Below are 26225 nucleotides of genomic sequence, written 5' to 3'. Positions count from 1 at the left end.
GCTCTACAGATATTGGTGATGAAGCAGGCACTGCAATTCTACTGCATATCTTCGAGCAAAGTTTTGCTACTGCTTCAGCAAATCCAACACTAGTTTTCTCAATTACTCCTCACAGTGCCTTAGTGAAATTGTACCAAAAGTACCAACGTTTCCCAAATAAAAGATATCATCTCCCAGCACCATGCACCCATTTTCCTGGATGATTCCTATTATGATTTTCTTTCAACCTCAAAGGCTTTTTTCTGAGAAGGGCCTTTTAAATCACTGTGAGATAAATGAAAAGGAGGACTTGTGGCACCTTAGAGACTAACCGATTGATTTGAGCATAAGCTTTCGTGAGCTACAGCTCACTTCAAAGTTAATCCTTAACTAAAGTTAATCCTTTGTAAATTTGTGCTCAACCACTGAAGAAAAATGGTTTAAAAGACTAACAGTGAAAACTCAAGTTCTTTTGATACAGACCCAAACCAAAACCAACACTGATACTACTGACACCAGCAATGAACATTGCACCCAAATCCAACACGCTGATCTGTGCTAGAACCCTGAAATTGCCTTTTCCCACTTCCCAGCCTTGGTTACTCCATCTAAACATCTGGGTCCCCATGACAGCAAGTGGATCTGAAACCCCTGGAGCTCTGGACTGGGATGGCAAAGATTTAACCAGTAGAGACCTGCTGTTTCCTGGACCTGCTATTTAAATCTTTCCTTTCTGGACAGGCACTCCAGGGCTTTTTGAACTAGTCATCCCTCCTGTCCTTCAGGATCCAGATTCTCTTCTAGAAAAGAAATGGTAAATTCCATAGCAGAAAAGCCTGGGCCTCTCCTCAGAGCCTGTCTTGCACAGAAGTACATGCTAAGGTAAACGCTAGCAAATAACTTTATCTCAACAGAAGACAAAAGATGCAGTGGCTTCAGGTACATCTAGAAAGATGCTTTAGAATCAAATCTGTTTTAAGGTCTAAAGTGAGATGAGTTTAGTGATACTAAACCTAGTTCCCCCATGGGGGAACTATCATCCCCATCATTAAAAACTAATATACAACTTGGCCTAACCAACAGGATCTCTTCAGAAGAGGCAATCTAAAGGGTTTGTTTTTATTGTATTTTATTCCCACAGGCTTTACTATGTGTTTTATTACAGTAGTATCTGGGCACCTCACTATTACAGAGCTAATCCCCAAAACACTGCTATGAGGTAGACAAGGATTATTGTCCTCAATGTACAGATGGGGAAACTGAGGCACAGAACTCTTAAGGGAATTGTCCAAGATCATACAGGGAGTCTGTGGCCAAGACAGGTCTAGAACTCAGAGCCCCGGTTCAATGAGCCTTTTTCACAAGACCATCTTTCCCGAAGGTCAGGATTGACGTGCGTTCTTACAGTTATTTAAGGAGAGGTAATTGAGGAAACACTAGTCTGTGTTACAAGTGGTTTTGGCCATTGCTACCACTAATCTCATTTTCATGACACAAAAATTAATACACGAGACACTTGAAATAGTTAACGAATACAGCTGTCCTAACACCTCTAGAGATATCATCCATCATCGTCACAGCCAGTAAAATAAAAATTACAGAGACATATTAAAAAGACACTCCCAACAGTCTTTTAAATCACAATCAGTTCCCAATGTAAAGGAAACGGGCTCACCTCCAGTAAACCAGCACAGCAAGAAGAAGAATGAGGCACACAAAGGTCAGGGCTGATACCACAATCAGAGGGATGATCCATTCCATTTTGCCAGGAGAAGGTCTGGTTGCCATACCGGAGCTATTCTTGTCTGCTGTAATGAACATAATCAGTACCAGTAAATAGAATGATGCTACAATGGCTACATTTATACACAAAATTAAAACTGCTGTCACTCCAGTTTCACTCCAGTTCACATGATGTGAGCAAATAATCAGAGAATGGACCTTCAAAAAAGCGAGTCGCTCAATTCTTCACTTTCATATAAGCATTACAGCATGAAAGTATGGTGCATATACAATGCCTCAACTGGATTCTACTACTGTACCTAGTTGCAATCTTAACTTTACTTACCCACAATTTTAGGGCCAGATCCTGCAAACAGGATCCAAGCGTTACTCTTACCATCATAAGTCATTCCCCCAGCTCAATGAATTAAGAGCTCTGCTTGGTAAGTAAAGTTTGCAGGTTCATGCCCCTTGTTTGTAAGTGCTTTGGGGCAGGGAATATGTCTTACTCTTTTACAAAGCTCTATGTAAAATTTACTTTAATGTATGCATTATTGTAATAACTGCACTTAGAAAAAACCTCAACCCATTATCAATCCAGTAGCATGTCATAATGCTCGGTGAATTGTTAAGGTCTGTTGAGTTAGTACATACGAAGGTACTTTTAGAACATTGATTATTGAAATGGGTGGACAGACGGAACCTGTTGCAATCCACTGTGGAAACCCTTACTTCTCAGGTTTTATACAAAATAAAACTATGGCAAGATCCTGGCAGCTGATATCAGGATGAGTCAGCAGAACTAACACTAGGATGATAGGGCCTTGCATACACGAAAGTAGAGGCCTCAGTCAGGTATTGGGACCTATTGTTCTAGGAACTGTATACACATATAATGACAAGAGGGACCCCGTCCCACGATAACTTACATTTTAAGGACCATTCCGTATTTCAAAAAGCCCTCTAACTTGTGCAAATTCACAAACTGTTGAAAAGTGAAACTTTTTTGCACAATAGCTTAAGTGAAAAATTATTGGGTGCAGTTTCTGTCATTCATTTTGCATTCCTTAACAAACAGCCTGCGGCTGTTCCACAAATGTCAATAAGAAGCAGCAGGGTAAGGAAGATTGTAAATGGCTTCAGATCAGAACAAAGATAGAAAAATACACACTTGACTTTTTGTTTATTCCCTCTCACCCCCGCCATGTGTTTTCTCTGACTAGAACAATTCCATGCCCTTGTTCCGTACTGTATTATCATCTCTTCTGAAACAGAAGCAAATCTTACCAGAGAAACATAATTGCCTTTTCACCATAGGTAGGCAAAACACGGATAATTGGATGTCACATAATATGAAGTCATACTCTATTTTAATAGCATTTAGATTGTACTCCTCCGTAGGCAGGAGTAAAATTCAAACAACATGGAAGTAAAGGTTAATTGTAAATGCTTTTGCCAGACGGCTGAAAACAGAGCAAGACCATAGGCTGCTGCAAGCCCAGCAAGAAATCTTTCTAGTTTTAAGAAATAGGCTGATGGAGGTAATGCCCTTTGGCAGGCAAGCCTAAATGAGGTGCTAATCAGAGGGATTTTGGGGGGAAGAGAACGTGTACTGAGTGCAGAATTGATCACAAGAGAGATGAGTAGCCAATATCATTCCTAGTCTCTAACCTCAATGAATAAAGGTTGCAGAGGGCACCGGCTTCTTGCTAACTTGTCTCAGAAACATTATTCACAGTTTTTATTTAGAACTTGTGTGCGCTATACATTAGAGCTTATAATCTATTTCACATTGTCTGCTTTAGTCATTGCAACACACTAACAGTGCACCACGATTAAGATATTTGATTTCATTTAGTAGCTGAAGCAAGAACAATCTTTTCATCAGTGGAACTCAAATCGCTTTAAAAATAATTAAGCATCACAACTCATGTGGGGGAGGGGGGGAAGGGGTACTACTGAGTGGTAGAGAAGAGCAAATTAAAACATATGGTCCATTAAAATTTACTAGGAAAGTGAAATAGCACCAGCAACCCCATGCCAGATAGAATATTACTTCACTTCTTTCCTACAAGGTGTGTGTTCCATACATGATCCTCTCCTTATGCTTCGGCATAAAAATGTATATTTCAGCTCGTATGAAATAAATTACATCCCTTAGTAAACACATCCTGACTTAGAGTTTTGACACACCGTAATTAAGTACAGTACTTTTGTAATATTCATTATGTTTCTTTTATTTATTCTACTGGGGAGATTGTGCTTATCTGACCTCTCATACTTGTCTTGCCACGGATGTGAAAAAAAGAAAGAGCTCAATATGTCAAAGGTAGCACAATTCACTGATGCTGATGGCTGAGGCTGAGATTCCAAGTGGAAATGGCCAAGCAACAATCTGCCACTCGAGAGAGAAAATCAGTTTCTTGGTTTTGAAGAGAAACTTTAAGTGTTTTTAACTGCTTAAGCGATGTTTGGAGTGAACTGAAATAAAAACATCAGCGACAGTTGCTGTAAGATGAGTGTTGATGCTCGAAGACTTTAGCAGTACATCTGGACGCCAGCAGGTGCCTTCTTCGGTACAGGGGAAGAGAAGCAGATTATAAGACAGCAGGCTGGGTAACAGGAAAAAATTGTTGAGGAAATGATACATTGAAAAGAAAGATACAGAGCTGTATTCTTCTCTGCACTCGGCCTTTCAATCTTTCATTTTTAAACTGAGAACACCGAGCAGCGGTAGAGCAAATAATGTACCCTCGTTGTAACTGTGCCCAGGATATGCCTTACTTCGGCATAAAACAAAACAAAACAAAACCCATGGACAAGGAAACTCCAATTTTGCTAAGAAATGTAAACAGTTTCCAGTGGCATATGTCATTGTTGAATTAATTCAGTTTGCCTTTTACTGGCTTGGAATTCATCCCAGTAGGAAGGCATAAAAACTATTATAGCATATCTGCTTCAGGAAGCCCTACACAACATGAGCTCAGGCAGTTCAAAATCCACTTTTCAGTGTGCGGAAGGGTGTAGGTAGACATAACAATCACTGTCTTGAGAAACACTTATTCAGCACTTTCATCTATTTCAGGACTTGGCACAGGAAATTGGAGCGAGAGAGAACAACAAAGGGTGCTTTGGCATGGGGATTTATTGACAAAGGTCAATGGGAGAAAGAGAAATTCTACAGTCAGAAAATTCTAGTCTCTAAAGCTTTCTCCCTGAGAATATAAAAATGTTTATTCTCCAAATGTAATGCCACTTGTCACAATAAGCAACAGTTGCTGGTAACATATTACCTACCTTACCTATGCCTTGCTGAAACTTTCCCTTTATCATCCCTTGACACCGCATAAACCTCCAATGCAGACAAAGTTCTGTTTGTCATATAATTTTAGATACAGATAACCAAGACAATAGATATGTTCTGAATCCAACAAAATGTCATTTTTCCAACAGAGCTGTCTCATATCATCCACTCATTCAAATGAAAGGCAATTGTCAGTCATTCCTTTGAGTAAACGAGACTACACGCTGATTCAAAATGGTCAGTTAATAGCACTCAAAGATAACGTCAGTCATTCTAAGTGTTGAAATGTGAGACGTTTTTAAAATGTTTTTAAAAATGTCATCATGCTGAAATTTTTTTACTTATTTATTTATAGGCATTTCTTCAGTGCTCATTCCTATTGACTCCTATAACACTTAAACGTGTCATTTCATTATTTAATAAACTAATGTTGATGACCCCTAACCAATAAAGTCCTCAAGATTCACACTGTTCTTCTGAATAAGATCTCCTCGTGTAATCCAGTTCTTCTATTTACCAGCATTCAAACCCTATTACTATAAGCTTCTACAATTTGCCAAGCAAAACAGCTCAAGAGTCACATGAAAATACAACTTAATAATTCTTGCACATATGGAGAAAGAGAATTATACAGATGTTTAATTATCCTAATGAGATTATCCCCAAAAGGCTTTGGTAACTTCAGCCCCAGTGAATATTGTTCTGAAAACCAAAGCACTGAAGTCCTATACTGAGACTAAAAAAGGTTTAGCATGCCTAACATGATCTCACTATAACGCTCTCTTGTGAGCAAACTTGTGTGAAGCTTTGTAACCCCATAGGGAATAGGGAGGAGTTCCTATCAAATGGAATCCCGCGGGGCCAGGGTCTAGATCTATATTGTTTTCAAGTGATGCTCATGACCCAGTCTAAAGCATCAACTGGAAATATGTTAAATTTGTTGATGACAGAGGTGGAAAGTGAATACATTATCTTGTAACAAATAGGATTTGTTTAAGCTTCCAACATGGCAAATCAAAGTTCTGCTGATTAATACCAGTGATTGCATGTTAAGACTGAATCATGCTTTTTGTGCAGAATACCACTGTAATTGCAGCTCCTTCTAATTTCCAGATTTAAAAAATCCTGAATAATTCTGAACAGCTGTGTATTTTACAGTTGCAGATCAAGACACAATCAGGCAAAAAACACAATAGAGAGGGATGAGCAAAAAACTGAAACAGGAGCATGTGAGCAAGCACTCAATAGCAGAAGGAACCATTAACGTTGGCCAGTAACACCAGACAAGAGGGGGCCAATGCCATTCAGAATATAATGACATGGCCCCAGGAAAAGTATGTATATGTGCGTGTGAAATAAGCGCTAAAAGAAAATGAGCCTTCCTGCACTAATTGGTCTCTCTTTCCCCATAATTTCTCATGCGTTCCCATTCTCCTCTAGTCAGCTGTGCTTCCCCTCTCAGTTCTCTCCTTACGCACGGCTAATTTGGTCCCCTATAATTAATTTTGCAAGTGTACATTGTTATAAAACAATGTTCTACTCTTTAAAATGATACAATTTTCCACTCAAAAACCCCATCAAAATAACTTGACAGCAAATTTTGCTTTTCGGGTTCGCTGTATAAATGAAAGTATCCGAAAAAAGCTGCTTTGTCCTCTAGAGACCATAATCAACTGCACAGACTTTCCTTTTTGCACATCTTGGGAGTGCTTTGCACGTTTTTTTCACCCGTACTAGTTCTCAGCAATGCTTTAAGAAACTTCCTCCCACCCCAGTCACCTAACGATGCTAAGTTTCACAAACTTTGATCTAATGACATGCTTATCTCAGTGTTCCAAAAGCCACGTAAGGCCTGCAAACCACTAGCTGTGACAGTCGTGTTTGCTCATGCAAGGAGTCTCATTGAAGACAACTCATGCATGAGCAAAGGACGGGTCTCTTTGCATGAATGAAGGGTTTGCCAGGATCAAGGGAATAAACGAGGTAGTTTTAGGGCATTTGAGTAGCGTTTTGGGTGTGTTGTGTATTGACATGTGTACTTGAAGACATACTTGAAGGAAAGCTAAGGTGAGTTTGCATTTAGTGCTGGGAGTGGTCAGTTCCACTGTCATGCTTCTCCACAGTGGGAGTCCATTCAACAGCCTAGATTGGGGTGGGCAAACTTTTTGGCCTGAGGGCCACATCTGGGTATGGAAATTGTATGGTAGGCCATGAATGCTCACAAAATTGGGAGTTGGAGTGCGGGAGCGGGTGAGGGCTCTGGCATGGGGCCAGAAATGAGGAGTGGTTCCCGGCCACTGGGAGCTGCAGGGGCAGCACTTGGGGTAGGGGCAGCGTGTGGAGCCCCCTGGCTGCCCCTATGCATAGGAACCGGAGGGGGGACATGCTGCTGCTTCTGGGAGCTGCATGGAGCAGGGCAAGCCCCGGATCCCACTCCCCGGCGGGATCTCGAGGGCTGGATTAAAATGCCTGGAGGGCCAGATGCAGCCCCCAGGCCATAGTTTTCCCACCCCTGGCCTAGACCCAGTTCCTGGGAAAGTTCCATCTCCTGCACTCGCTAAGTGCAAAGTTTCATCACCCCAGTCGGAGTGTAGTGGTCAGGGGTGGTCAGGGTTGTAGAGTAAGGGGAAAATTATCTCTCCTCCCCCGTGACTGCAGTGCTTATGACCCTCCTCCTCCAGAAAGGGCAGAGCAGTGCTCTAAGGATCCTCCTGGGCTGAAACCGTGGGGCATCGGCACACTCAGCTCCCACCTTTGACGCGGGAAAGTTCATTCGAGAGTTCCCCACCCTGAGGCTGGGGGATGCCATAATACCCAATGCTCCACTTTCCCCTCACAGGAGCAGCAGGGGACTTTCCTCTGAGGTCCTCGCTCAACAACAACAACAAAAAGGTATTCAGTTGCCAAAGGGCTTCCTCCCCGGGTTGCACACAAATGTTTCCTGGAAGGGATTTATCCCAAGATTCTTTCATGGTAGGGCAGGGTGTTCAGGAGTCCAGGGCCCATCCCACTCGCATGGCTACTCTTCTTCCCTCTCCCGCAGCTGGGCATTGCCTCTTCAGCCTGTGACTCCCCTCCCATTCCTCACCCCGACCCCCTGTGTGCTCTATGTGGAAATCAGGATAAAAAAGGAAAGCTTCCAAAGGTGCAGAATCTCTTCCTGAGAGAGACGGGAGCTCTCTCCCTTTCCTCTTCCGGCTTGGAAGAGCCAGGCCTCCTCAGCCATTTCAGTTTCAGTTATCTGAATGTACTGAACAAATTCCTGAGGAACCTGCCCTTAGCAAGCAACCAGTCCCTGAAGTCCCTGAAGGAGGCCACTGGAACAAAGGTTCACATGATGACACGAAGGAGGACTTCACTGAGGAGATGCTGAAGGATAAGCCTTTTCCTCTCAGACAAGATATACAGATATATAAAGGGATCCAGATTCTAAGTCTTCCATCCCTCAGGGCTATGACAAACACTGCAAAACTCCATCAAGACACAGCAAAGAAGAGTTGGTCCTTCCCAAAGATTGACTCAATGGTCACTAGGTTTGTGACAAATCCTCTGGTGTTATTAGAGACTAACATTTCCCCCTCAGAGCTCAGGGACAGAAAAGGGGACTCTACCTTAGGAAAATGGTGTGAATTGGCCCTTAAAGGTCTCTGCATGTCCCTCAAGGTTCACCTTCATATTCCCTCTTCTGCAGATTCAAGAATCTAGGAGCTTAACACCATCTGCCTATGAAGTTGAAAAGAAGCTAGACCTCTCCCTGTACTTGAACGAATTTGTCAGTGATGCCACCAGAGACTCAATTAAGATTCCAGCCTGGGAGATGGCAGGAAACTTTGTCACTCATCACTTCCTCTGGCTAAGACCAGGGTCGGGAGACTGTGGCTCTAAAGTCTGACTCACAGCCCTCTCCTTACAGATATCCTGAGTCAGAACATGAAGGACACAGCTGATTCCAAGATGTCAATTTCCTCACGCCAGCATGGAAAAACCTCAAACCATATTGGCTGCAACTTCTATAGGCTGATTGTCCTTTTCTTAAGTCTCCAGGAAGATCCATTACATGTTCTGTCTTTCCAGATAGCCCACAGACAACTTCCAAGTGAACAATGCCCACAGACCTGATAACTGATTAGCACAAGCCATGCCGGACTCTCTGTACTGCACCTGAGCGACTTCCTCTCCTCCCTCCTGAGATTCCTCGAGGCATATGGGCTCTCCGTGTGTCAGACAGAGTGGGAGCAAGCCATGTCAGACTAGTGAATCCTATCCATAATAAAATATGGCTGTGCATTAGCGTTTTCTCACCTTCCTCACAAACTGCAATGGGTCCCTTCTTTTCTTAACCCCCCCCCCCCACTCACACCCCAGAAAAACTAATGTGATAACAAACCATATGTCCTCTGATGGACATCGGAGCCATCTGTCCATTTCCTCTCTCATTTACATTACACTGGCAGTAAGCCATCAGGCTCTTTGCTAAAGCTTGCACAAAGGACATGAAATTTGGACATTTGAGGAAATCAGGACATTAGGTACTGCTTACTAGGGGGAGGGAAGAACCCAATACCCCTATTCAAGAGGCAGATTTGCCTTCACAGAGCAAGCCACGTGGGCTCGAAGTGAGATTCCACTGTGCCCAATTCTTCCGACCTTGAGCTCTGACTCAGCACTGCACAAGGCAGCCAGAGCGCACACGCTCATTCCCGACAAGAAGCAGACATGGCAAGGTGGGTCTTGCGGGCTGCCTACGCAAGTGTTTTAAAGCATGCATGGTGGGAAGAGCTGACTTTGAAGAAAACCACCATGTGAGATCATGGAGTAGAAGAAAGAAAGCTAGAAAATCAGCAGAGTCTGCATAAAAAAATGTCAGCCAAACCGGGGTTAGAGCATGACCGCTCCACTGCTGCTCGTCTGGTTTCTTGCAGAACAGTTCTGAGTTGCAGCATTCGAGTCGGATCAACAAACATCATTAAAGGTTGCGGGGGGGGGGGGGGGGAGAGGGGTTTGATTTTTTTAAGTTAGCTGTGAAAATTGATTCTGAGCTGTAACTTAGCATAAAAGGTCTGGATTTTAATCTTTATAAATGTAAAAGAAATAAATATTTAAAATGCTTTTTCACAGTATTCTAACTCCACAACAGCTTTGCTGGAAAAACAAAATTACTAAACATACTATAGCTCTGCAAAATAAACAGCGATTTTTAAAAACAAACAAACAAACAAACATCATTTTACAGTCACTCAGACAGTCATCTCATTGAAATCTCAGTGGGAGACCAAGGTAAACCCTGTAATTGGATCCACGTGATCCACATCCACCTGTGCAGAACCCCCTTAACTTCCATGGACTCTGTGAAATACAAAGGGCCGTCTCTGTGGATCAGGCTGGAGGATTGAGGCCTGTGAGTGCGTGGTGAGAAAGAAGCCAGCCAGATATGCTGGACCTAAGCAGTGAAAACCTTATGCCTAAATAACTTCATACATATGTCACAAACTGCTTATGAAAAACAAATATTCATAAGACAGCGGCCATTGTTCAAAGATAATTTCACAGTTATAGGTAGCTATATTAATTTCTAACAACAAAACTCCTAAAGCAGCCAACCACATTGGAGGCTAATTTCTTGCCAAACTTCATTTTCCAGCTAGAAGCACATGTTTTTAATTGGATGCTGGGTCATTTCCTAACACAATAACCTCCCTCCCCTGGGTATCCCCCTCGCCCCCCCAGAATTCTAACATCATTTGTGGGCTGAGTCCTGCACTGACTTACCCTATTGCTGCTAATGGGATCATGTGGGGTGTCAGTCAGTGAGGAATCTAGTCCCTATAACTTTTTCAACGGGATTCTGAAATAAGGCAGTAAACACAGCTCCCACTCATCCCTCCCCCAGGATCACTCACCTGGGTTAATGGTGATAAATCTGTTATCAGATGGATTTTCCTCTGGAAACCTGCGGTCGTTGGGAAAAGCTTTTCTTGATGTTGTCTCTGGTCCCTTTGGGATTTGCCCTACATAATGTTCATTTGTGAATGCTGGTGGCACTTGGGTGGAGGGCAGAGGTTGGGGCTGAGTGTCTGTTTCAGTAACCCTCTCTTCTTCAGGACTCTTATCTGTTGGGAAAATGTTTTGCTCTTGACCAGGTATGGTTTTATTTCCTTCCTCCTCTACAGTTCTATTAGGGGAAATGGTCGTTAGTGTGGTCTCAGTGTTATTTTGTACCTCGGCAGCCTCTGTCACTGCACTCTTCTCTTTCTTTTCCGAATCCTTTTCACCCTCTTCATCATGTTCCCTTTCGCCATCCTCACTTTCATTCTTCTCATCCTTTTCTCCTTCCTCTGCTCCTTCCTTGTCTTTTGTCAGAGCAGAATCACTGTCCGGTCCTGGGGAAGATAAAGCCTCAGGAGTTGTAAGCATTGGCCTAACTGACTGTTTGCTGGTAGAAGCAGCACTAGGAAGGCGGGTTGGCCACACAGTGCTAGGAAAGGAGGAAATACCGCCACCACTAAACCCAAGGCCAGCAAGCAACGTGCTGGTCACCACGGAGGCCACGGTTGCTTGGCTTCCACTGGATGAAGGTCCCATTCCAGTTGCCATTGAAACAAAGGAGAAAGGAAGACCAGAAGAAGTCCAGGTAGAAGATCCAGAACTGATGGGAGCCATGTCAGCTGAAGAAGCAGGAGAAGCTGTAGGCTTGAAGACACCACCAGAGGGGACAAGGGAAGAAAACACACCAGAGAGAGTGTCAGTAGGGGTACCTGATATGCTACCTCGGCTCTTTTTTCCTTTTGGTTTCTTTTTCTTTCCAAACACTCCATTCTGCCCATTATTCTGTTCAAATGAGACAAGTATATTTATACAATAATCTGGAGTCAAATCTACCCAGAAACAGCACAAGCACAAGCATTTAAAAAGTCACAAGGCAAACGACACAGATTATGTCAACCAGGCATGCTGGTGCGATCACAGACCACATACACATACTCGAGTTAGCTTTGATGTACCCATACTGTACAACCCCACGTGGGACCCTGGGTAGGTACCTGAGCAGCCATGCCACGGCTTCACCGCTGCTGTTCCTCGAGCTCGCTTTGATCTAGCCGGATCAAAGCAATCTTGAGTTACGTCTACACCAGCTGCAGTGACACCTCTGACTGCCATGTCGACAGTCCCAAGAGAGGCAAACGTTCTTGCATTTGCCATTTCCAAACAACAATTACAGCAATATCTCATTACTCTTATCTTCGTTTTATACTCGACCTCTCTCTCCCCTTCCATAGCGACTTTTGAAGAACATTTCCTTTCGGGAGGTGGGGAGGGAGCATATTTTTAAAAAGTTTAATGACTTTCACTATGCCAGTTCTCGAAAACCGTAGACTAAAAAATGTTTAAAATGTGAAATCACGTACATTTCACCTTACAGTAAAAGCAGTGTTACAGCAGCTATTTGAATGTCCCTCATTTTGTTATAATGGGCCTGGTTCCTGCAATCAGATCCAAACATGTGGCACCCTTTGCTCTCACAAAGAGCCCTTGGGTCCTTCCATACAGATCTGATCGCAGGATCGGGGGACTCAGTTGCTATTCTTTCCTAATCTTGTTAGTTACCCTGCACAGGTTGGCGTTATTTTGCTAAGGTTTGGCACTATGGCACAGCTTGGCATCATCATCCGTCAAAAGATCTCAACTGAGACCCTGGCTGTGCACCCACACAGGGCAGTACAAGGGCATACAGGGCCTCCTTAGTGCCCTGAGCTGGCTACCACCATCACCAGCCCTTAGTCCTCACCACAGGTTTCTTCTACCCATCCTGCCCAACTCACTCTGCCCTCACAACTCACTGGCCAGCAGAGCCGGGGTGGGGGTGGGAAGAGAGGGAGAGAGCAGCAAGCTGTACCAGAAAAAGGGCTGGCACAGTTTATTTCCCCAATGCAGCTAGAGGGAAGCAGGGGCTGAATTGTGACCCAGAGTTGCAGCTACTCGGGCTGTACTGCAAGGTGATCAGCAACCCTAACATGATCAACTTTGTACACATACGATCTATCCAGAATAAAACCTGGCTAAACGTTTGAAAACCATTAGATGAATTTCGCTTTTATGGTGGCTGCCTGTAGTGGTGATCACCCTAAAGACACTGAAGTTCGCTGATTTGTCCAAAGACACAGAACAATTCTGTGGAAGAGCTGGGATTAGAATTTAGTTCTGTGCTCAGGCCACTGGACCATGCTGCACTTACGCTTCATGTTACCAGTTCAATCAACAAAAATAAAGTGGAGGTTATGCTGCAAATGCATTTATGAGGGACAGCAAACATGGGTAACATGGGCACTGATCTGAACCTTCACCCAACCCATAAAATGTCCATGACCCCAAATATTTTTAGAGTTTTAAAAGCTTAGTATATTTAGACATAATACTTCTGCATCCCTGTGCTACTCCTGGTTTCAGCCAGGCCAGGAAGTGGAAATGCTGCAGCAAAACAAGAAAGACTGCTCTCATGTTCTTTCTGACCCAGCTGCAATCACAAAGAAGTGGAGATCTCAAGGGAGAGTCTGTTCTTCTGAGATCTTGAGCTCAAACTTTAAATAAGCATCTGAACTTCTGGATACTTATCAATCTGAACCTCTATAGCTTTGAGAAATGTGCTTTTCTCTGGCATTTGCCGTTAGTCTCAGAGCTGGGCTGAAGAAGTAAAAGTTGGCAGCAGATTTTGTATATCTAGTACATCTCTACATTATCCCTGAAATATGTTAATCATTCTTGTTCAAGGTCTGTGTTACTGGGGTATTACCATTCAGAATGCGACTGAGTGAAACCAGAAACAAAGTACTTAGCCTAACTTCTCTAATTTGAATTCAGTCCCTAAATTTGATTGACATTACAGCACTGTACATAACTATGTTCTTTCAGAACAAAAACAGCATTTTTAAGTAGTGTAAAATATATTCGTTTATTGCACTTTCTGGGTTTTGGAATATGAAATTAGAAGAGCTGTTGAAAGTTCACCTTAGTTAATACTTACAGCCTCAAGTAACATGAAATAAAGAATTAAAATAAATAATTTTCTAAGGCCTAATTTACACAAAAGTAGGTATTTCCACAGCATTGGAAAACTGCAGATGCCACATGCCAAACCACTGCCTGGTTCCTATTCCATGAACCTCTGTTCATTTAGTTATTAAAAGAAATTAAGCATATTCTCAGTCATCATTAGGATTACATATTTTCTCTCCAAAGAAAGCTTACGGAATCATGAAGCTATAAAGCTATTCCATGTGTGGAGACAGGCAATTAAAACTTTTGCTCAGGATTTAAATAAAGTAACACCCTCCCAAATAACTACAGTAGATCTACAACATTATGCTGCCACCTGGTGGGTATTATGGCACAATTTACAACTGCTTTTACATTTGCTGCACTGATTTATGTCTACTACTTACCACTCCTGTTTTAACAATTCTGGTCCCCTCGAATATTCGAGTAGTGTTAGCTGGGAAACAAAGAAGGATAATATTTATGTGGGATATGAAGCTGAAAAAATGCAGTTATTCTTGCTAAACAATTTCTCTGAAATTAAAGGCGTCTAAAAATGTCAAAACCTTGAGAGCCATTGCTACTGATTATTCAACAAAAAAATTTCAACAAAAAAACAACACAGACTCCAACAAGAGACTGCTGAATTGGAATTAATTTGCAAACTGGACACCATTAACTTAGGCTTGAATAAAGACTGGGAGTGGATGTGTCATTACACAAAGTAAAACTATTTCCCCATGTTTATTTCCCCCCCTACTGTTCCTCACACGGTCTTGTCAACTTCTGGAAACGGCCCACGATGATTATCACTACAAAAGGTTTTTCCCCTGCTCTTCTGCTGGTAATAGCTCACCTTACCTGATCTCTATCATTACAATGTATGGTAACACCCATTGTTTCATGTTCTGTGTATATAAAATCTCCCCACTGTATTTTCCACTGCATGCATCCGATGAAGTGAGCTGTAGCTCACGAAAACTTATGCTCAAATAAATTTGTTAGTCTCTAAGGCGCCACAAGTCCTCCTGTTCTTATTGCTACTGAGTGTGCCTAGGGATTGCTATAGAGGAAACAGTGGCTGGTGTGTAAGATGGTAACCACAGAGGAGTAAAAAAAATGTCTGAAGTGGCCTGATATGTACAACCAAATCCAAATTCTGGTCCCAACTACTCCAGCGTAAATTGAGAGTCAGGCCAACATTTTCAAGCTAAGGTGCCTGAAGTTATCCATCTAAATCCATATTAGTGCCTAAATATGGATTTACAAGCCTCATGTTAGCTACTCGGCTTTGAAAATGTTGGCCTTTGCCTACTGAGCCATAAAATATATGTTCTTACTCAACCACAAGTTAGGTGAAAATCTATGGCCCAGTTATGCAGCAGGTCAGACCAAATGATCATAATGTCTACTGACCTTAAAACATATTACATCGTTGTTCATCTCAATTTAGGCTGATATAAATGAAATCAGATTCCAGTCCCTGGTATTCAGAATTAATATTAGAGTGGCTAAATTTAAGGAACTGAGTTTGTCGTAAGCAATTATACATCCCTCAGTGACAGTGGGGGAGAAATGCATTCCAGGTTCATTTGTCATGCAACATGCTGTGTATTGTTTGTAATTAGGTACATGTTTATGGTTTGTTTAGAGTGTGTATGTGAGTGAGCAATGTTTCAAAATAAAACTTTAATAAAATACTTTAAAACACTGCCAGCCATCATGAAACAGGGTTTTTCTTATTTTCTTATTTATTTATAATGACTAGTTTATAAAGGGTGAAGGAAATATAAATTGTACGTCATCTGCTAGACAAATTAAATTACATATTAACCATCCCAATGTACTGTCCCGTCCCCCCCATCTCCCCACACACATCCCACCAATCTGAGTGTATCAGTTTAAACTTCTAGATGAATTCAGGCTAGCATTTGCATAAACAACCAAACAATGCCAACAAGCAAGATACAGTGTGATAAAACCTTCTGAGGAGTTATTTTAAAATTTAGATTCTGGAGCCAGTGTAAAATTGAAAGAACTTGCCCTACTTTTTTGGAGGGGGGAGGGGGAATGGCTAAGGAGGGAAACACATCACCACCTGCCATTGCCATACTGGTGTGTGTATAGCCTCCATTATAGATCTCTTCATGTAATTGGGAAGCTGTCCAAAAGGCTCTTTTGCCTATAATCAAATGAGTATCATGGTCAAGTTTCCGCGGTTCAGTCTCTTTCACCCTTAGCTTAAAGAGCTGAGATGAAAGGTCCCCAGTACACAAACTTCTGATCCTGTTGGGCACTTAAAACAAAGACCAAAAGTCTCCCCTCAGATCCACAGAGAAGATCCAGGTGCTCAGATACCACAGTGAAGTGTACAGTATACATTTATGAGATACTAGATATGATAAAACCTCCCCCTCCACACTCGGGCTAGATGTGGCACTTGCAGTGACAACATAATACTGGAGGTAGGATGACTAGATGTCCCGATTTTATAGGGACAGTCCAGATATTCGGGGCTCCGTTTTATATAGGCACCTCTTATCCCCCACCCCCATCTCCATATTTCACACTTGCTATCTGGTCACCCTAACCAGAGACAAAATCGGCACCTTGTGGATCTGAGAAGTGAATCGTGACCATTGCCTGACTTTTCATAGACAGTTTCAGCTGTTAAGGATTATCAGATTATCAGAGGTTAGAAACCCCCATATTTCTCCAAAGGTCACCCTTAAAAATGTCTCTGTTAATTTAATGGATAACTTCTGACTCAAGTGATTTAACTCTTTGCTTTTTCTTATGACTTGGATTTATAATTTTTAAAAATTAAGTTGTATTCCTGGTCTCAGACTTATCACACTACTCAGAGTAATTGAAGCAGAAATATATGAGAGCTGAGAGCTTGACAAACAATTTTTGTCACCAATTTAAACTATCTTGGTTTTGTTGATCAATGACACTGTGTTCAGGAGTAAGAATCTGTGCACATTGTTGTCTTGTAAGGTTGGGCCTTCCTTCATCCCATACAGACACTAACCAGACCTAATCCTGTGGATTACATGTGGATTACAGTAATTCTTATGATTCACAGTAGTGGGCTATGCTACCTTTGATTTATTTTTTTAATTAGGTAGCTAGAGGCTGATTTTAAATAAGGTTACATATATTTATATTCAGTCAGATTTCTAAAAGGCACTGACAAGCATGCTCTAAACTCAGATACAAAATTTAAACATAATTAAACAAAACAAAACAAACAAATTGGTACAATACCAACAAAGGATTCTCACAGCCATCAAAGCCAAGACCACACTCATCACAAATCTCCTCCTTCTGGAAAACCTGGGCTAATAAAAGGGACTTGCTATACGCTCCGGAGATCATCAAATCCAGGTTCTAAAGGATCACTCAGCGGGAGATGGAAAGTAATTATAGGAGTTGACAACCTATCACTGAGAAGAGTCTGCCAATGAGCCCTTCTCTTTTGAATGAATGTTCTGCTAACCTCAGCTGATCAGAGTTGGAAATTAGCACTGTTTATAACACCCAGACCCCTTGTAATATTATTCCGTGTACGCATTTTGGTCAGCAAAAGAATGTTAAGCAGGCGGAAAAAAATCACAATTTTAAACAGATGTTTTTTTTACCTTGAAAGAGCATTGTCTGGCTAAAGTCACTACGCATGTCATTTCGGCAAACTGCTTGAACTCTGAACAGATAAAGGATGTCAGGTGAGACATGGCTAATGATGGCTTTCTGTTTAAAAGAAATAGATATTATTCAGATTTGCCTCCCCAAAGGGCTCTCCATGATCAATCTGTACAATACAGAGCACTGTGCTAACACAGAACACGTAGGACAAGACTATTTCTAAAGGGCGACGTTAACCCCTGTGCAGAGGTCCAGCTGCTGGCCCGCGCATCATGTAAGCTGCTAGACCTTAGCGCGACTTAAGTGGTGCACAGGGCTTGTGCTAGCTCTCTGCACAGGGGAGAATTTCCCCCATGATGCATTAGTTACCACACTAACACACATGTTTGCGACTCCTCACTGCTCAAAAACCTGCGAGCAGGTTACTTGATCTTTTAAAAATTAAAATAAAAACATGTGGTGGGGGAGAAAAGGGTGTTTTCCATCAACCGGGATATGAACATACAGCTACCGACCACCATAGTATCTAGGCCAGGAGCTTTATTCTGCAGGGAACAGCAGGGATGATTGGGGCAATTTGCTGCATATGGTGCCCCCACATTGAATGGCTGCCCTGGGCTGGGAATCGCCTTCCAGTCCACCATCACCATTACAATGTGAGTATTTGAATATGCACATGGATGCTCTGGAGATGCTGCCAGGCTACCCAGCCATTCATTCACTCTCTGTGTGCTCCCTGATCTCCTTTTTGCCAGCAATTGCTCCTCTCTGGGCCTTGCAGCAGAGGAAGTTAACAGCACTGAGTATCAGTGTAGGTCATTTGCAAGGCCAGTGCACTATCTTCTAGTCTAGTTTCAAATGTCTCAAGCAATTGGACTTCCCAATTTCTTCTGCCACAGTGCAAGTACTTTGACAGTAAATTATATTTCACTGTCAAACGATGTTTTTCTGCCATGCCTCTCTCTTGGCCCTAATCTAAACTTTGGCTGAATCCTTTACCTCCTCCTTTACCCCTTTTCCAGAGCTGGGTTTACTGCCATTCACTTCAAGCTATCACTTCATTGAATTCCCTGCATATTTCGTTATTTTTATATAAAAAAGACACTGTATTTGTGCCCAAATTGTCCCTGCTGTTTAATGTACTCCATTCTCATTACTGATGAAAAAAAATCTCCCTTAAGCATGTGACGTTATGACAAGAGAGAGGTTACAATACATCACAACCTTCATAACCTTGAGTGTCTTTCAATAGATTCCTCTCTGATTTCATGAAGTACATCAATCCCTAATGTGACCTAGATAACAATGTCTAGTGGGGAAATTGAAAATATAAATGGAAATGAAGTAAAAGAATCTTCATCTGAAAGAGTAAGAGAAGTATTATTCTATAACTGATTGAATGGGCCCAGAGGACTGTGTATTTGAAAAAAAATAACAGTCATTAGAAATTTCTCTCAGTGCTCTTGCATTTTCATGTGCATATACAATTACTGATTTCCTTATTCCAGAGACTTCCTTTGATTAACAATAAACGGAGGCCTTTCAAACCTGAATATATAACTTTGATTTTATATGCAAAGAATGTTAAAGACTAGTACAGTATTTGCTTCCACTTGGACAAGAATGACAAACAGATCCAATCGTAAATGGAGCTGGTGGATTGGTATTTTCCACATTCACCTGAACTGTTCTGCCCTTCCCTCTATTATCTCACCAGCAGAGAAATCTATGTGGAAAAGGCACACTTCCTTTTTTCCACTGCAGCCTGGGCCACTGCATCCCCAGCTCCCAGCCCGGGATCTTGCACACCCTACCAGGGACAGTCCCAATAGTCTTCAATGGGCTATGCACAGTGGGAAGCACTAGTCCAGTAACAGATTTTGCATGATCAGTCCTTACTGTGAAAACAGCAAGTTGCACATAAGCCAAAAAGGTTTTCAGAGTGAGTGGAGCTGGTTCCCAAGCCAGCTAGTTTTCAACAGTCGTATATAAAAAAATACCTGCCTACCCATTTCCCTTTGTGCCCACCATGTGAACGATAAATTAACCCTCTGGTATACTGGGTGATGTGCTACATAGAATTCAACTAGCAAGGAATATGTGAAAAGCAATCCACTGCGATTTAAAAAACTAACCCTTCATTTCAATATAACAAATGTTTTTGTACCCCACCTTCTCCTATTGAGGAAAGTACAGTGTAAGGCTAGTTTAAGACTAAGGTCAATTGCTGATGCTGTAGTTTTACCAGGTCCTTGTCACTGTCCTTGGTGAAAGTCTTCTCTTTTTCATCTTCATTTTTAGCCCAGCTGTAGGAGATCATGTAGTTCATAACGGGAGGGTGGTAGATGATCTCTGGTTGGTTCCAAGTTACTAGCAAAGCTGTTCTGTTCACAGGCTGCACTTTCATGTTGACCGGGGGAGTACTGCAAACTAAACAAAAGGGATCAGATATGAAGCTCTCCTGAAGAACAGAGAGAAACTGAATAGGAGAATAATTGCATTTAACATTAAAAAGTCAGATTTTTGACACACTTACCCAAGCTCTATAATATCTTACTCTATGTTACACTGAAACCAATGGGATTTTAACCACTTGCAGTTGCTTTCCTGTGCCAAGTGCAGGAAAAGGATAACAGACAATAGGGCCCATTACGTCTGTGGCTTTGGGCAAGTTGCTTAGGCCCAATTATTTATTTTACAAATGAGCACAAAATCTTCACTCCCCGGATGGGCCTACATACCCCGCCCTCTGCACGTTGAGAGTTCTGCACACCCACAAGTGCTCAGTGCACTTTTAAACCGTTGGGTCTTAATTTCCCTGTGCAACTTTCCTGTATTATAATTGCCTGATGCCTAAAATGGGAGCAATAATTCTTCCCTGCCTCACACGGTGCTGGGAGAATTAGCTAACATTTGCTAAACACTTTGAAGATCCAATGCCCTATATCAGATCTAAGAGTTATTACTGGGACACTATATGGTTTCTTTTTTATGCCCACTAGTGCATAATAAACTAAGGATATTTTATACTCTTCTTCACCTGCTTTGCAGGGAAACATAGACATTGCTTGTCATTCAAATGTCACAAAAGGAAGAAAGGGCATGTTAGTAACCAGGCACATAGCTCTTTGGCTGATGCTTCCTAGCTGGTTTCTGGGAGGAACGCTATGTGGAACTGACAGATTTCAGAGTAGCAACCATGTTAGTCTGTATTCGCAAAAAGAAAAGGAGTACTTCTGGCACCTTAGAGACTAACAAATTTATTTGAGCATGCTCAGGGGTCGCAGAGCATGCTCAAATAAATTGGTTAGTCTCTAAGGTGCCACAAGTACTCCTTTTCTTTGTGTGGAACTGTTGACTGACTCCTGCTGCCTCGCTCTGGAAGCTGTGGCTTTCTAATCCCACCTCAGATATAAAGAAGGTAGAAGTTGCTCTCTGGCCAGAGTGTGCTAGGATTTGAGGGGGGAATGTCCAGGAGGGAAACCCTAGGAATGGCCTAGCTTGAGCTGAACTGCTCATTATTTCAGCTGCCTACAAAAGAGGAGGACGGGGTATGGGCACTGACCCTGGGTATGCTCTATGCTGGTATGCACTCAAGAGCTCAGCCCATTCAGGATAACTCAAAAAAATATTGGTCTAATAACTGAAATGTAAAGGCGTATGAATGGAGAACACTAGATGGCACTAATATGCTGTCTATAAAGTACATACTGGTCTCCCGCTATAAGGGCTATATATTTTCCCAAGCTTTTAAAAGAGTCGTGATTAAAATATATAATTCAGGACAAATTCTCACACCCTCTTTCCAAATATAACCCTTGAGCCACAAAGAATTGCATGCTACAGTACCTCAATACACTCAGCAGGGACTAAGGATCTAGCCTTTGCTGACAGGAAAGGCTCAGGGTGTCACCCAGACCACTAAGTCTGTAAACTGTTTCCAATATTATCCTTCCCACTTCCACTTTCCACGACAAGTGAAAACACACCCATCTTAACTTGGCTCCCTGAGCGTACACATACAAACAATTGACTCCTGAAGAATCGCAGTTGCACTGGGGAGAAAATGAAGTCTATTTCCAGCTCTGGGTTTCCTGTCTGGCCATGTCACGTGCTGCTGCATCACCAAACACCCGTGCTTTATCCAGAAAAACATGCTGCAAATGGCTAAACACGTGCATCTCCAGTATTTCCAGTGTGATGGACCTGTTAAATGTATCCTGTGCATTTGTCACCCTCGCTTTATAACAAACGGGTGCAAAATGAGAGAACAGAATCTTCTTGTCTTTGCGAGATACGCTTGTGAAGCAATTGATGTGTAGCAGTAGACTTTCCCCCTGCAAAAGAAACTGGCAAGTCAAACTCGTGGCCGTTTCAAGTGTAATTTACCTATTTGCAAATGTCCTGATTACTCTGAACGGAGGTGGCCAAAACTGCAGCCTACCACCGGCAATGACACTTCCAGAAACCGCAATTAGGACACCACTAAGTCACTGTTCCCAAGAAACAGCTCCTCTCTCTCACCCTTGGCCTCTGTCTCTCTCCTCTGAGCGTACTGCCTGTTCCTCTCTCCTACTTGTGCTCTGTTCTTTCAACACTTAGCCCTACAGCGTGAGCCAGTGGCTGCATGGGGCTCATGTTCCGTCTACCTAGTGTGGGCTAGTTTAGGTGGGGGCCGAGGCATTAACTTTCCCTTTTTGCAACACAAGCACCTCCGGTAGGTTTGACTCTATCCAGTGTCCAATGGAGCCATCTAGTTCTCTCCAGAGAAAAAGAGAGCACTTAACCCATACAGTCCCCTTGACGATACTTGCTTTATCGTTCCATTCCATTCAAAGTCTTTTGGAACTGGGGGCAAGCTTAGACCTTGGGAGCTTGTGTCAATCAGCAGCAAACACACTATCCAGTTAAGTAGTGGCTAGTCTCAAAAGAAGCCCATCCAGGCCTCCTTGGAGTTTGTTTTACTGCAGCAAGGATTGATTTAAAAAGCAATTCTCCAGTAATCATCACAGGAGACATAAAATAAAGGGACAACAGGCTGAATAGGCCCCAAATATTTGTAATGTCCCTCTAGCTTTTGTTGACTCCTCATTTAGAGACTTGTGCCTAAGAGCCTGACAGTGATCCTGCAGCCACTCTGTGTACAGAGCTGCCATTGTTTCCAATGTTGTGAACCTGAACCCTGATCCAGTTAAGCATAGTGCGTGGCTGTAATCGCTCTAATGCCATTGCTGATTTCACTAACACATGTGATAAAAGACTCCGCTGGATCGGGCCATGGAATGGTTGGAAGATCAGGGCCCAGGCCCGCTATAAGGATACTGAATCCATAATCCTGCTATTTCACAGTAAAGAATATTCACAAAGTTTATGATTTAATAGGACTTTGTTCCAATTATTCTGGGGCACAAGGGAAGAATGTGTTATGATTATGTACTAACTAGCATTTTCTATTCAGCTTCTATTTTGAGGGTTTCTGGATTGATGAATGGGCAAAACAGGATTTTTCCCCCTTCTTGTTTACAAAATGAAACATATGGTTTATTAATTTAACCAAACCTGTTCAGGAAACAATGGAATCAAAAACATTTAATCTGATAATTCAATCTGATGATTTAATTAGAACAGAACATAATAATGTAACAAGTGTCTGAAAGGAGAGAAAAAGTACATGATTTGACTGTTTATAAAACTATCCGCATTTTCTAGAGAGCCAATTTTCCTTTCCATATTGTGCGTGTCTTGGATTTTAGGAAGGAGAAGATGGGTTTTTTTAAACCATATTTTAGGATGCTAAAGAGCCCTTACTGATTTTGCAAAGTGTAAAGCTGAAGGACAAATACAAATACAGAGAGGAGATGGGGAAAAGTGTTTGTATGTTACTCTGCATTGAAACAGAATACACGGAAAAGAAACAAGATTTTTTCAGGCTAAATGAGCAAACAAGCCAGTGAATTGATGATTTCTTTAAAAAAAGCCATTTGACATTGAAATAACAGATCTCAGCTGTTTTAAGAGAAAATATTACCATGCCTTTCCTTCAAATTCAGCCATAATTATGATTTATATTACCATAGCACCCAAGAGCCACAGTCATGGCATCCGATGAAGTGAGCTGTAGCTCACGAAAGCTCATGCTCAAATAAATTGGTTAGTCTCTAAGGTGCCACAAGTACTCCTGTTCTTCTTGCGGATACAGACTAACACGGCTGCTCCTCTGAAACCAGTCATGGACTGGGATCCCATTGTGCTAGGCGCCGTACTGACACAGAAGAAAAGATGTGTCCCATCCCATAGATCTTACAATCCAAGTATAAGACAAGAGACAGACAGACAGACGGGGAAGGCAAAGTAACAATGAGACAATATTGGTCAGCATGATAGGCAGTGATAAAGAGAGTATTAGGTCTTGGAATTGTTACAACACAAAACCACCACAGCCAGTCCTCATTTCAGGACAAATGTATCTTATATGGCTCCCAGCAAAGTAGTACCTGAGCACCTGACAGTCTATAATGCAACACCCCTCACAAAACCCCATGAAGTAGGCTGTGTTATTATTCACAGTCTACAGAAGGGGAACGGAGGCGCAGAGAGGCTAAGTGATGTGCCCGAGGTTACATGGGAAGTCTATGGTGAAGCCGGGAATCAAAGTCATGTCTTCCAAGTTCTCGGCTATTACCCTAACTGGACCATCTCTTCCTCTCTGGGCTGGTGAACAAGAACAAACAGAAATAGTGTCTGCCTTCTGTGTCCCCTGCAAAAGGGCAGTAGGAGGAGGATGACGGGGAGTCGCTCTAAGGGAAGGAGCTCTGAGTGCACTTGGCTGCTCTGAACTAAAACACTGTGCAACCTCAGCTGACGTCTAGAGCTGATGGCAGCATTTGTGGTGGTTTCCTGGGGACTAGACACAGCCTCTACACTGCAGATCATGGCCCCCCTGAGAAAAATGAGGTTTACGGCTGGCCTCCTTCCCCGAGCTTTCACTGAACTATGGAGAGATCCTGCTTTCCCCTTTCACTCTCAGGGGGAGTTCTGTAAATGTCCTCTGTCCACCCTTGCACACCACCACCGCAAAGCACAACACAGTCATATGCTTAATCTACAGCACCAGCCAGGTCAGCCACACAACAGAGAATTATTTCCTTCATATTAAAAGCATTCAAATGGTCTGGAACAAATACAATTAATGTAACATCTCCACACTCATCTCTCCCTTCATTTGATTTCTGCGTTGTATTTGGCTATGCAACCTCTCTGGGACTTTCCTTACTAAATCCCCATAGAGCCTACTCCAGAGGTCATGGCAGCCCTCCTCTGTAACTCTGAAGATGCACCTGATTTAGCAGGAATAAGGCACTGATGTAAGACATACCTATGACTAACTATATAATATACTTGGTCACGCAGTGTGCTAGAAAGGTTTTAGCAGACGAAGTTTGGAATAGGCACCTTATTCACAGGTAGTGACATATGAAGTTCTACCCTGATAAAATTTCTATGCCACACTGCACCAGCCTGCATTTTGCTTACGACAGCCGTGTTACTGAAAAACTATTTAAGGAATGTTTTAAAACTTGCATTGAGTTTATTTCTTGTATCGCTTCCTCTTGTAAAGCCAGATGCCTTATACTTTGTCTTGGTGGAATTTGATTTTTATAATTTTTTCAGATAATATAAAAGTTTATTTTTAATCATTTGTTTTTATTGATTTCAGTTTTCAGAGCCCCCCCGATTTTTATCAATTTAATTTTTCGCAGTTGGGGAAAGTTAAGGTGTGTGTGTCAGACAATGAGGAGGTCAGAGAATTTAATGACAGTAGATGCTGAGATTCAAAAAGTTAAACTTTATGACCATTAAAACACAAATTGTCAACACTGCGTGTTAAAATATAGAAAGCAAATAGTCTTAAACTCGAATAAGCTCTCAAGCAGCGTTTTTCTTACTTTGCCTGTCTGTAAATTTGGATCATCATCACTGGAATTTTTTTTCTCAGTTTTTGTGTATACAATGAAATTGAGGGTTATAGACTTTTCATGATAAAAATCGAATCCTTCCAAGCCTACTTGTACTATGAATCCAACAGTACAGGGCTGAGAGAGATCCATCAAAACCTAGAAATGTTCTAAGTTAGCTTTTCTATGCATAAAAATGTCACCACTATTATTTCTGGATGTACTGTGTCCTCTTTTGGGAAGCTGGGAATCTCCTCCTTCCCAAAGGCATAAATCGCGGTTTCTATTGCTGCAGAACTGGGACATATTGCATGTTAAAGTCATGACATTTTTGTGCACAGAAAAGCCAGGGCTGGTGAAGAACGCAATCTTGCCTGTGCAAGGAAGGAGAGTCCTTGGGCAAGGGGACTTTTGAAGGAAATTCACAAGTGGATGGAGGAAAGGAGACATTTCTGAATCAAAATGATTTTAAAAACCCGGAGTGCATCAAAGCTGCTCAGAGGTTTGGTATGTTAGAATAAATCCTGCGGAGATGGATTAGCGGGCAGAGACCAAATGAAGTGCTACAAGACAAGGAATACATTTAT

General features: G+C 42.2%; 1 protein-coding gene across 5 annotated transcripts in view; it reads right to left on the bottom strand.

Moving 5' to 3' along the window:
• PTPRG (protein tyrosine phosphatase receptor type G) overlaps nt 1-26225 on the bottom strand; it is a 618498-nt gene that overhangs the window by 100510 nt on the left and 491763 nt on the right. For 2 of the 5 annotated variants that reach the window (XM_048858999.2, XM_048858996.2), the window contains exons 9-13: nt 19929-20113; nt 17680-17788; nt 14443-14492; nt 10906-11695; nt 1655-1787 (exon numbers count right to left, since the gene is read on the bottom strand). In XM_048858999.2, coding sequence (XP_048714956.1) covers nt 1655-1787; nt 10906-11695; nt 14443-14492; nt 17680-17788; nt 19929-20113 — 1267 coding nt within the window. Of the gene's footprint in view, nt 1-1654; nt 1788-10905; nt 11834-14442; nt 14493-17679; nt 17789-19928; nt 20114-26225 lie in introns of all 5 variants that reach the window. The other 3 variants (XM_075130209.1, XM_075130210.1, XM_048858998.2) reach the window with 3 other exon arrangements.

The sequence above is a fragment of the Caretta caretta genome, chromosome 7, assembly GCF_965140235.1.
Source record: "Caretta caretta isolate rCarCar2 chromosome 7, rCarCar1.hap1, whole genome shotgun sequence".
NCBI lineage: Eukaryota > Metazoa > Chordata > Testudines > Cheloniidae > Caretta > Caretta caretta.
This window is presented reverse-complemented; position numbering and strand designations above follow the sequence as displayed.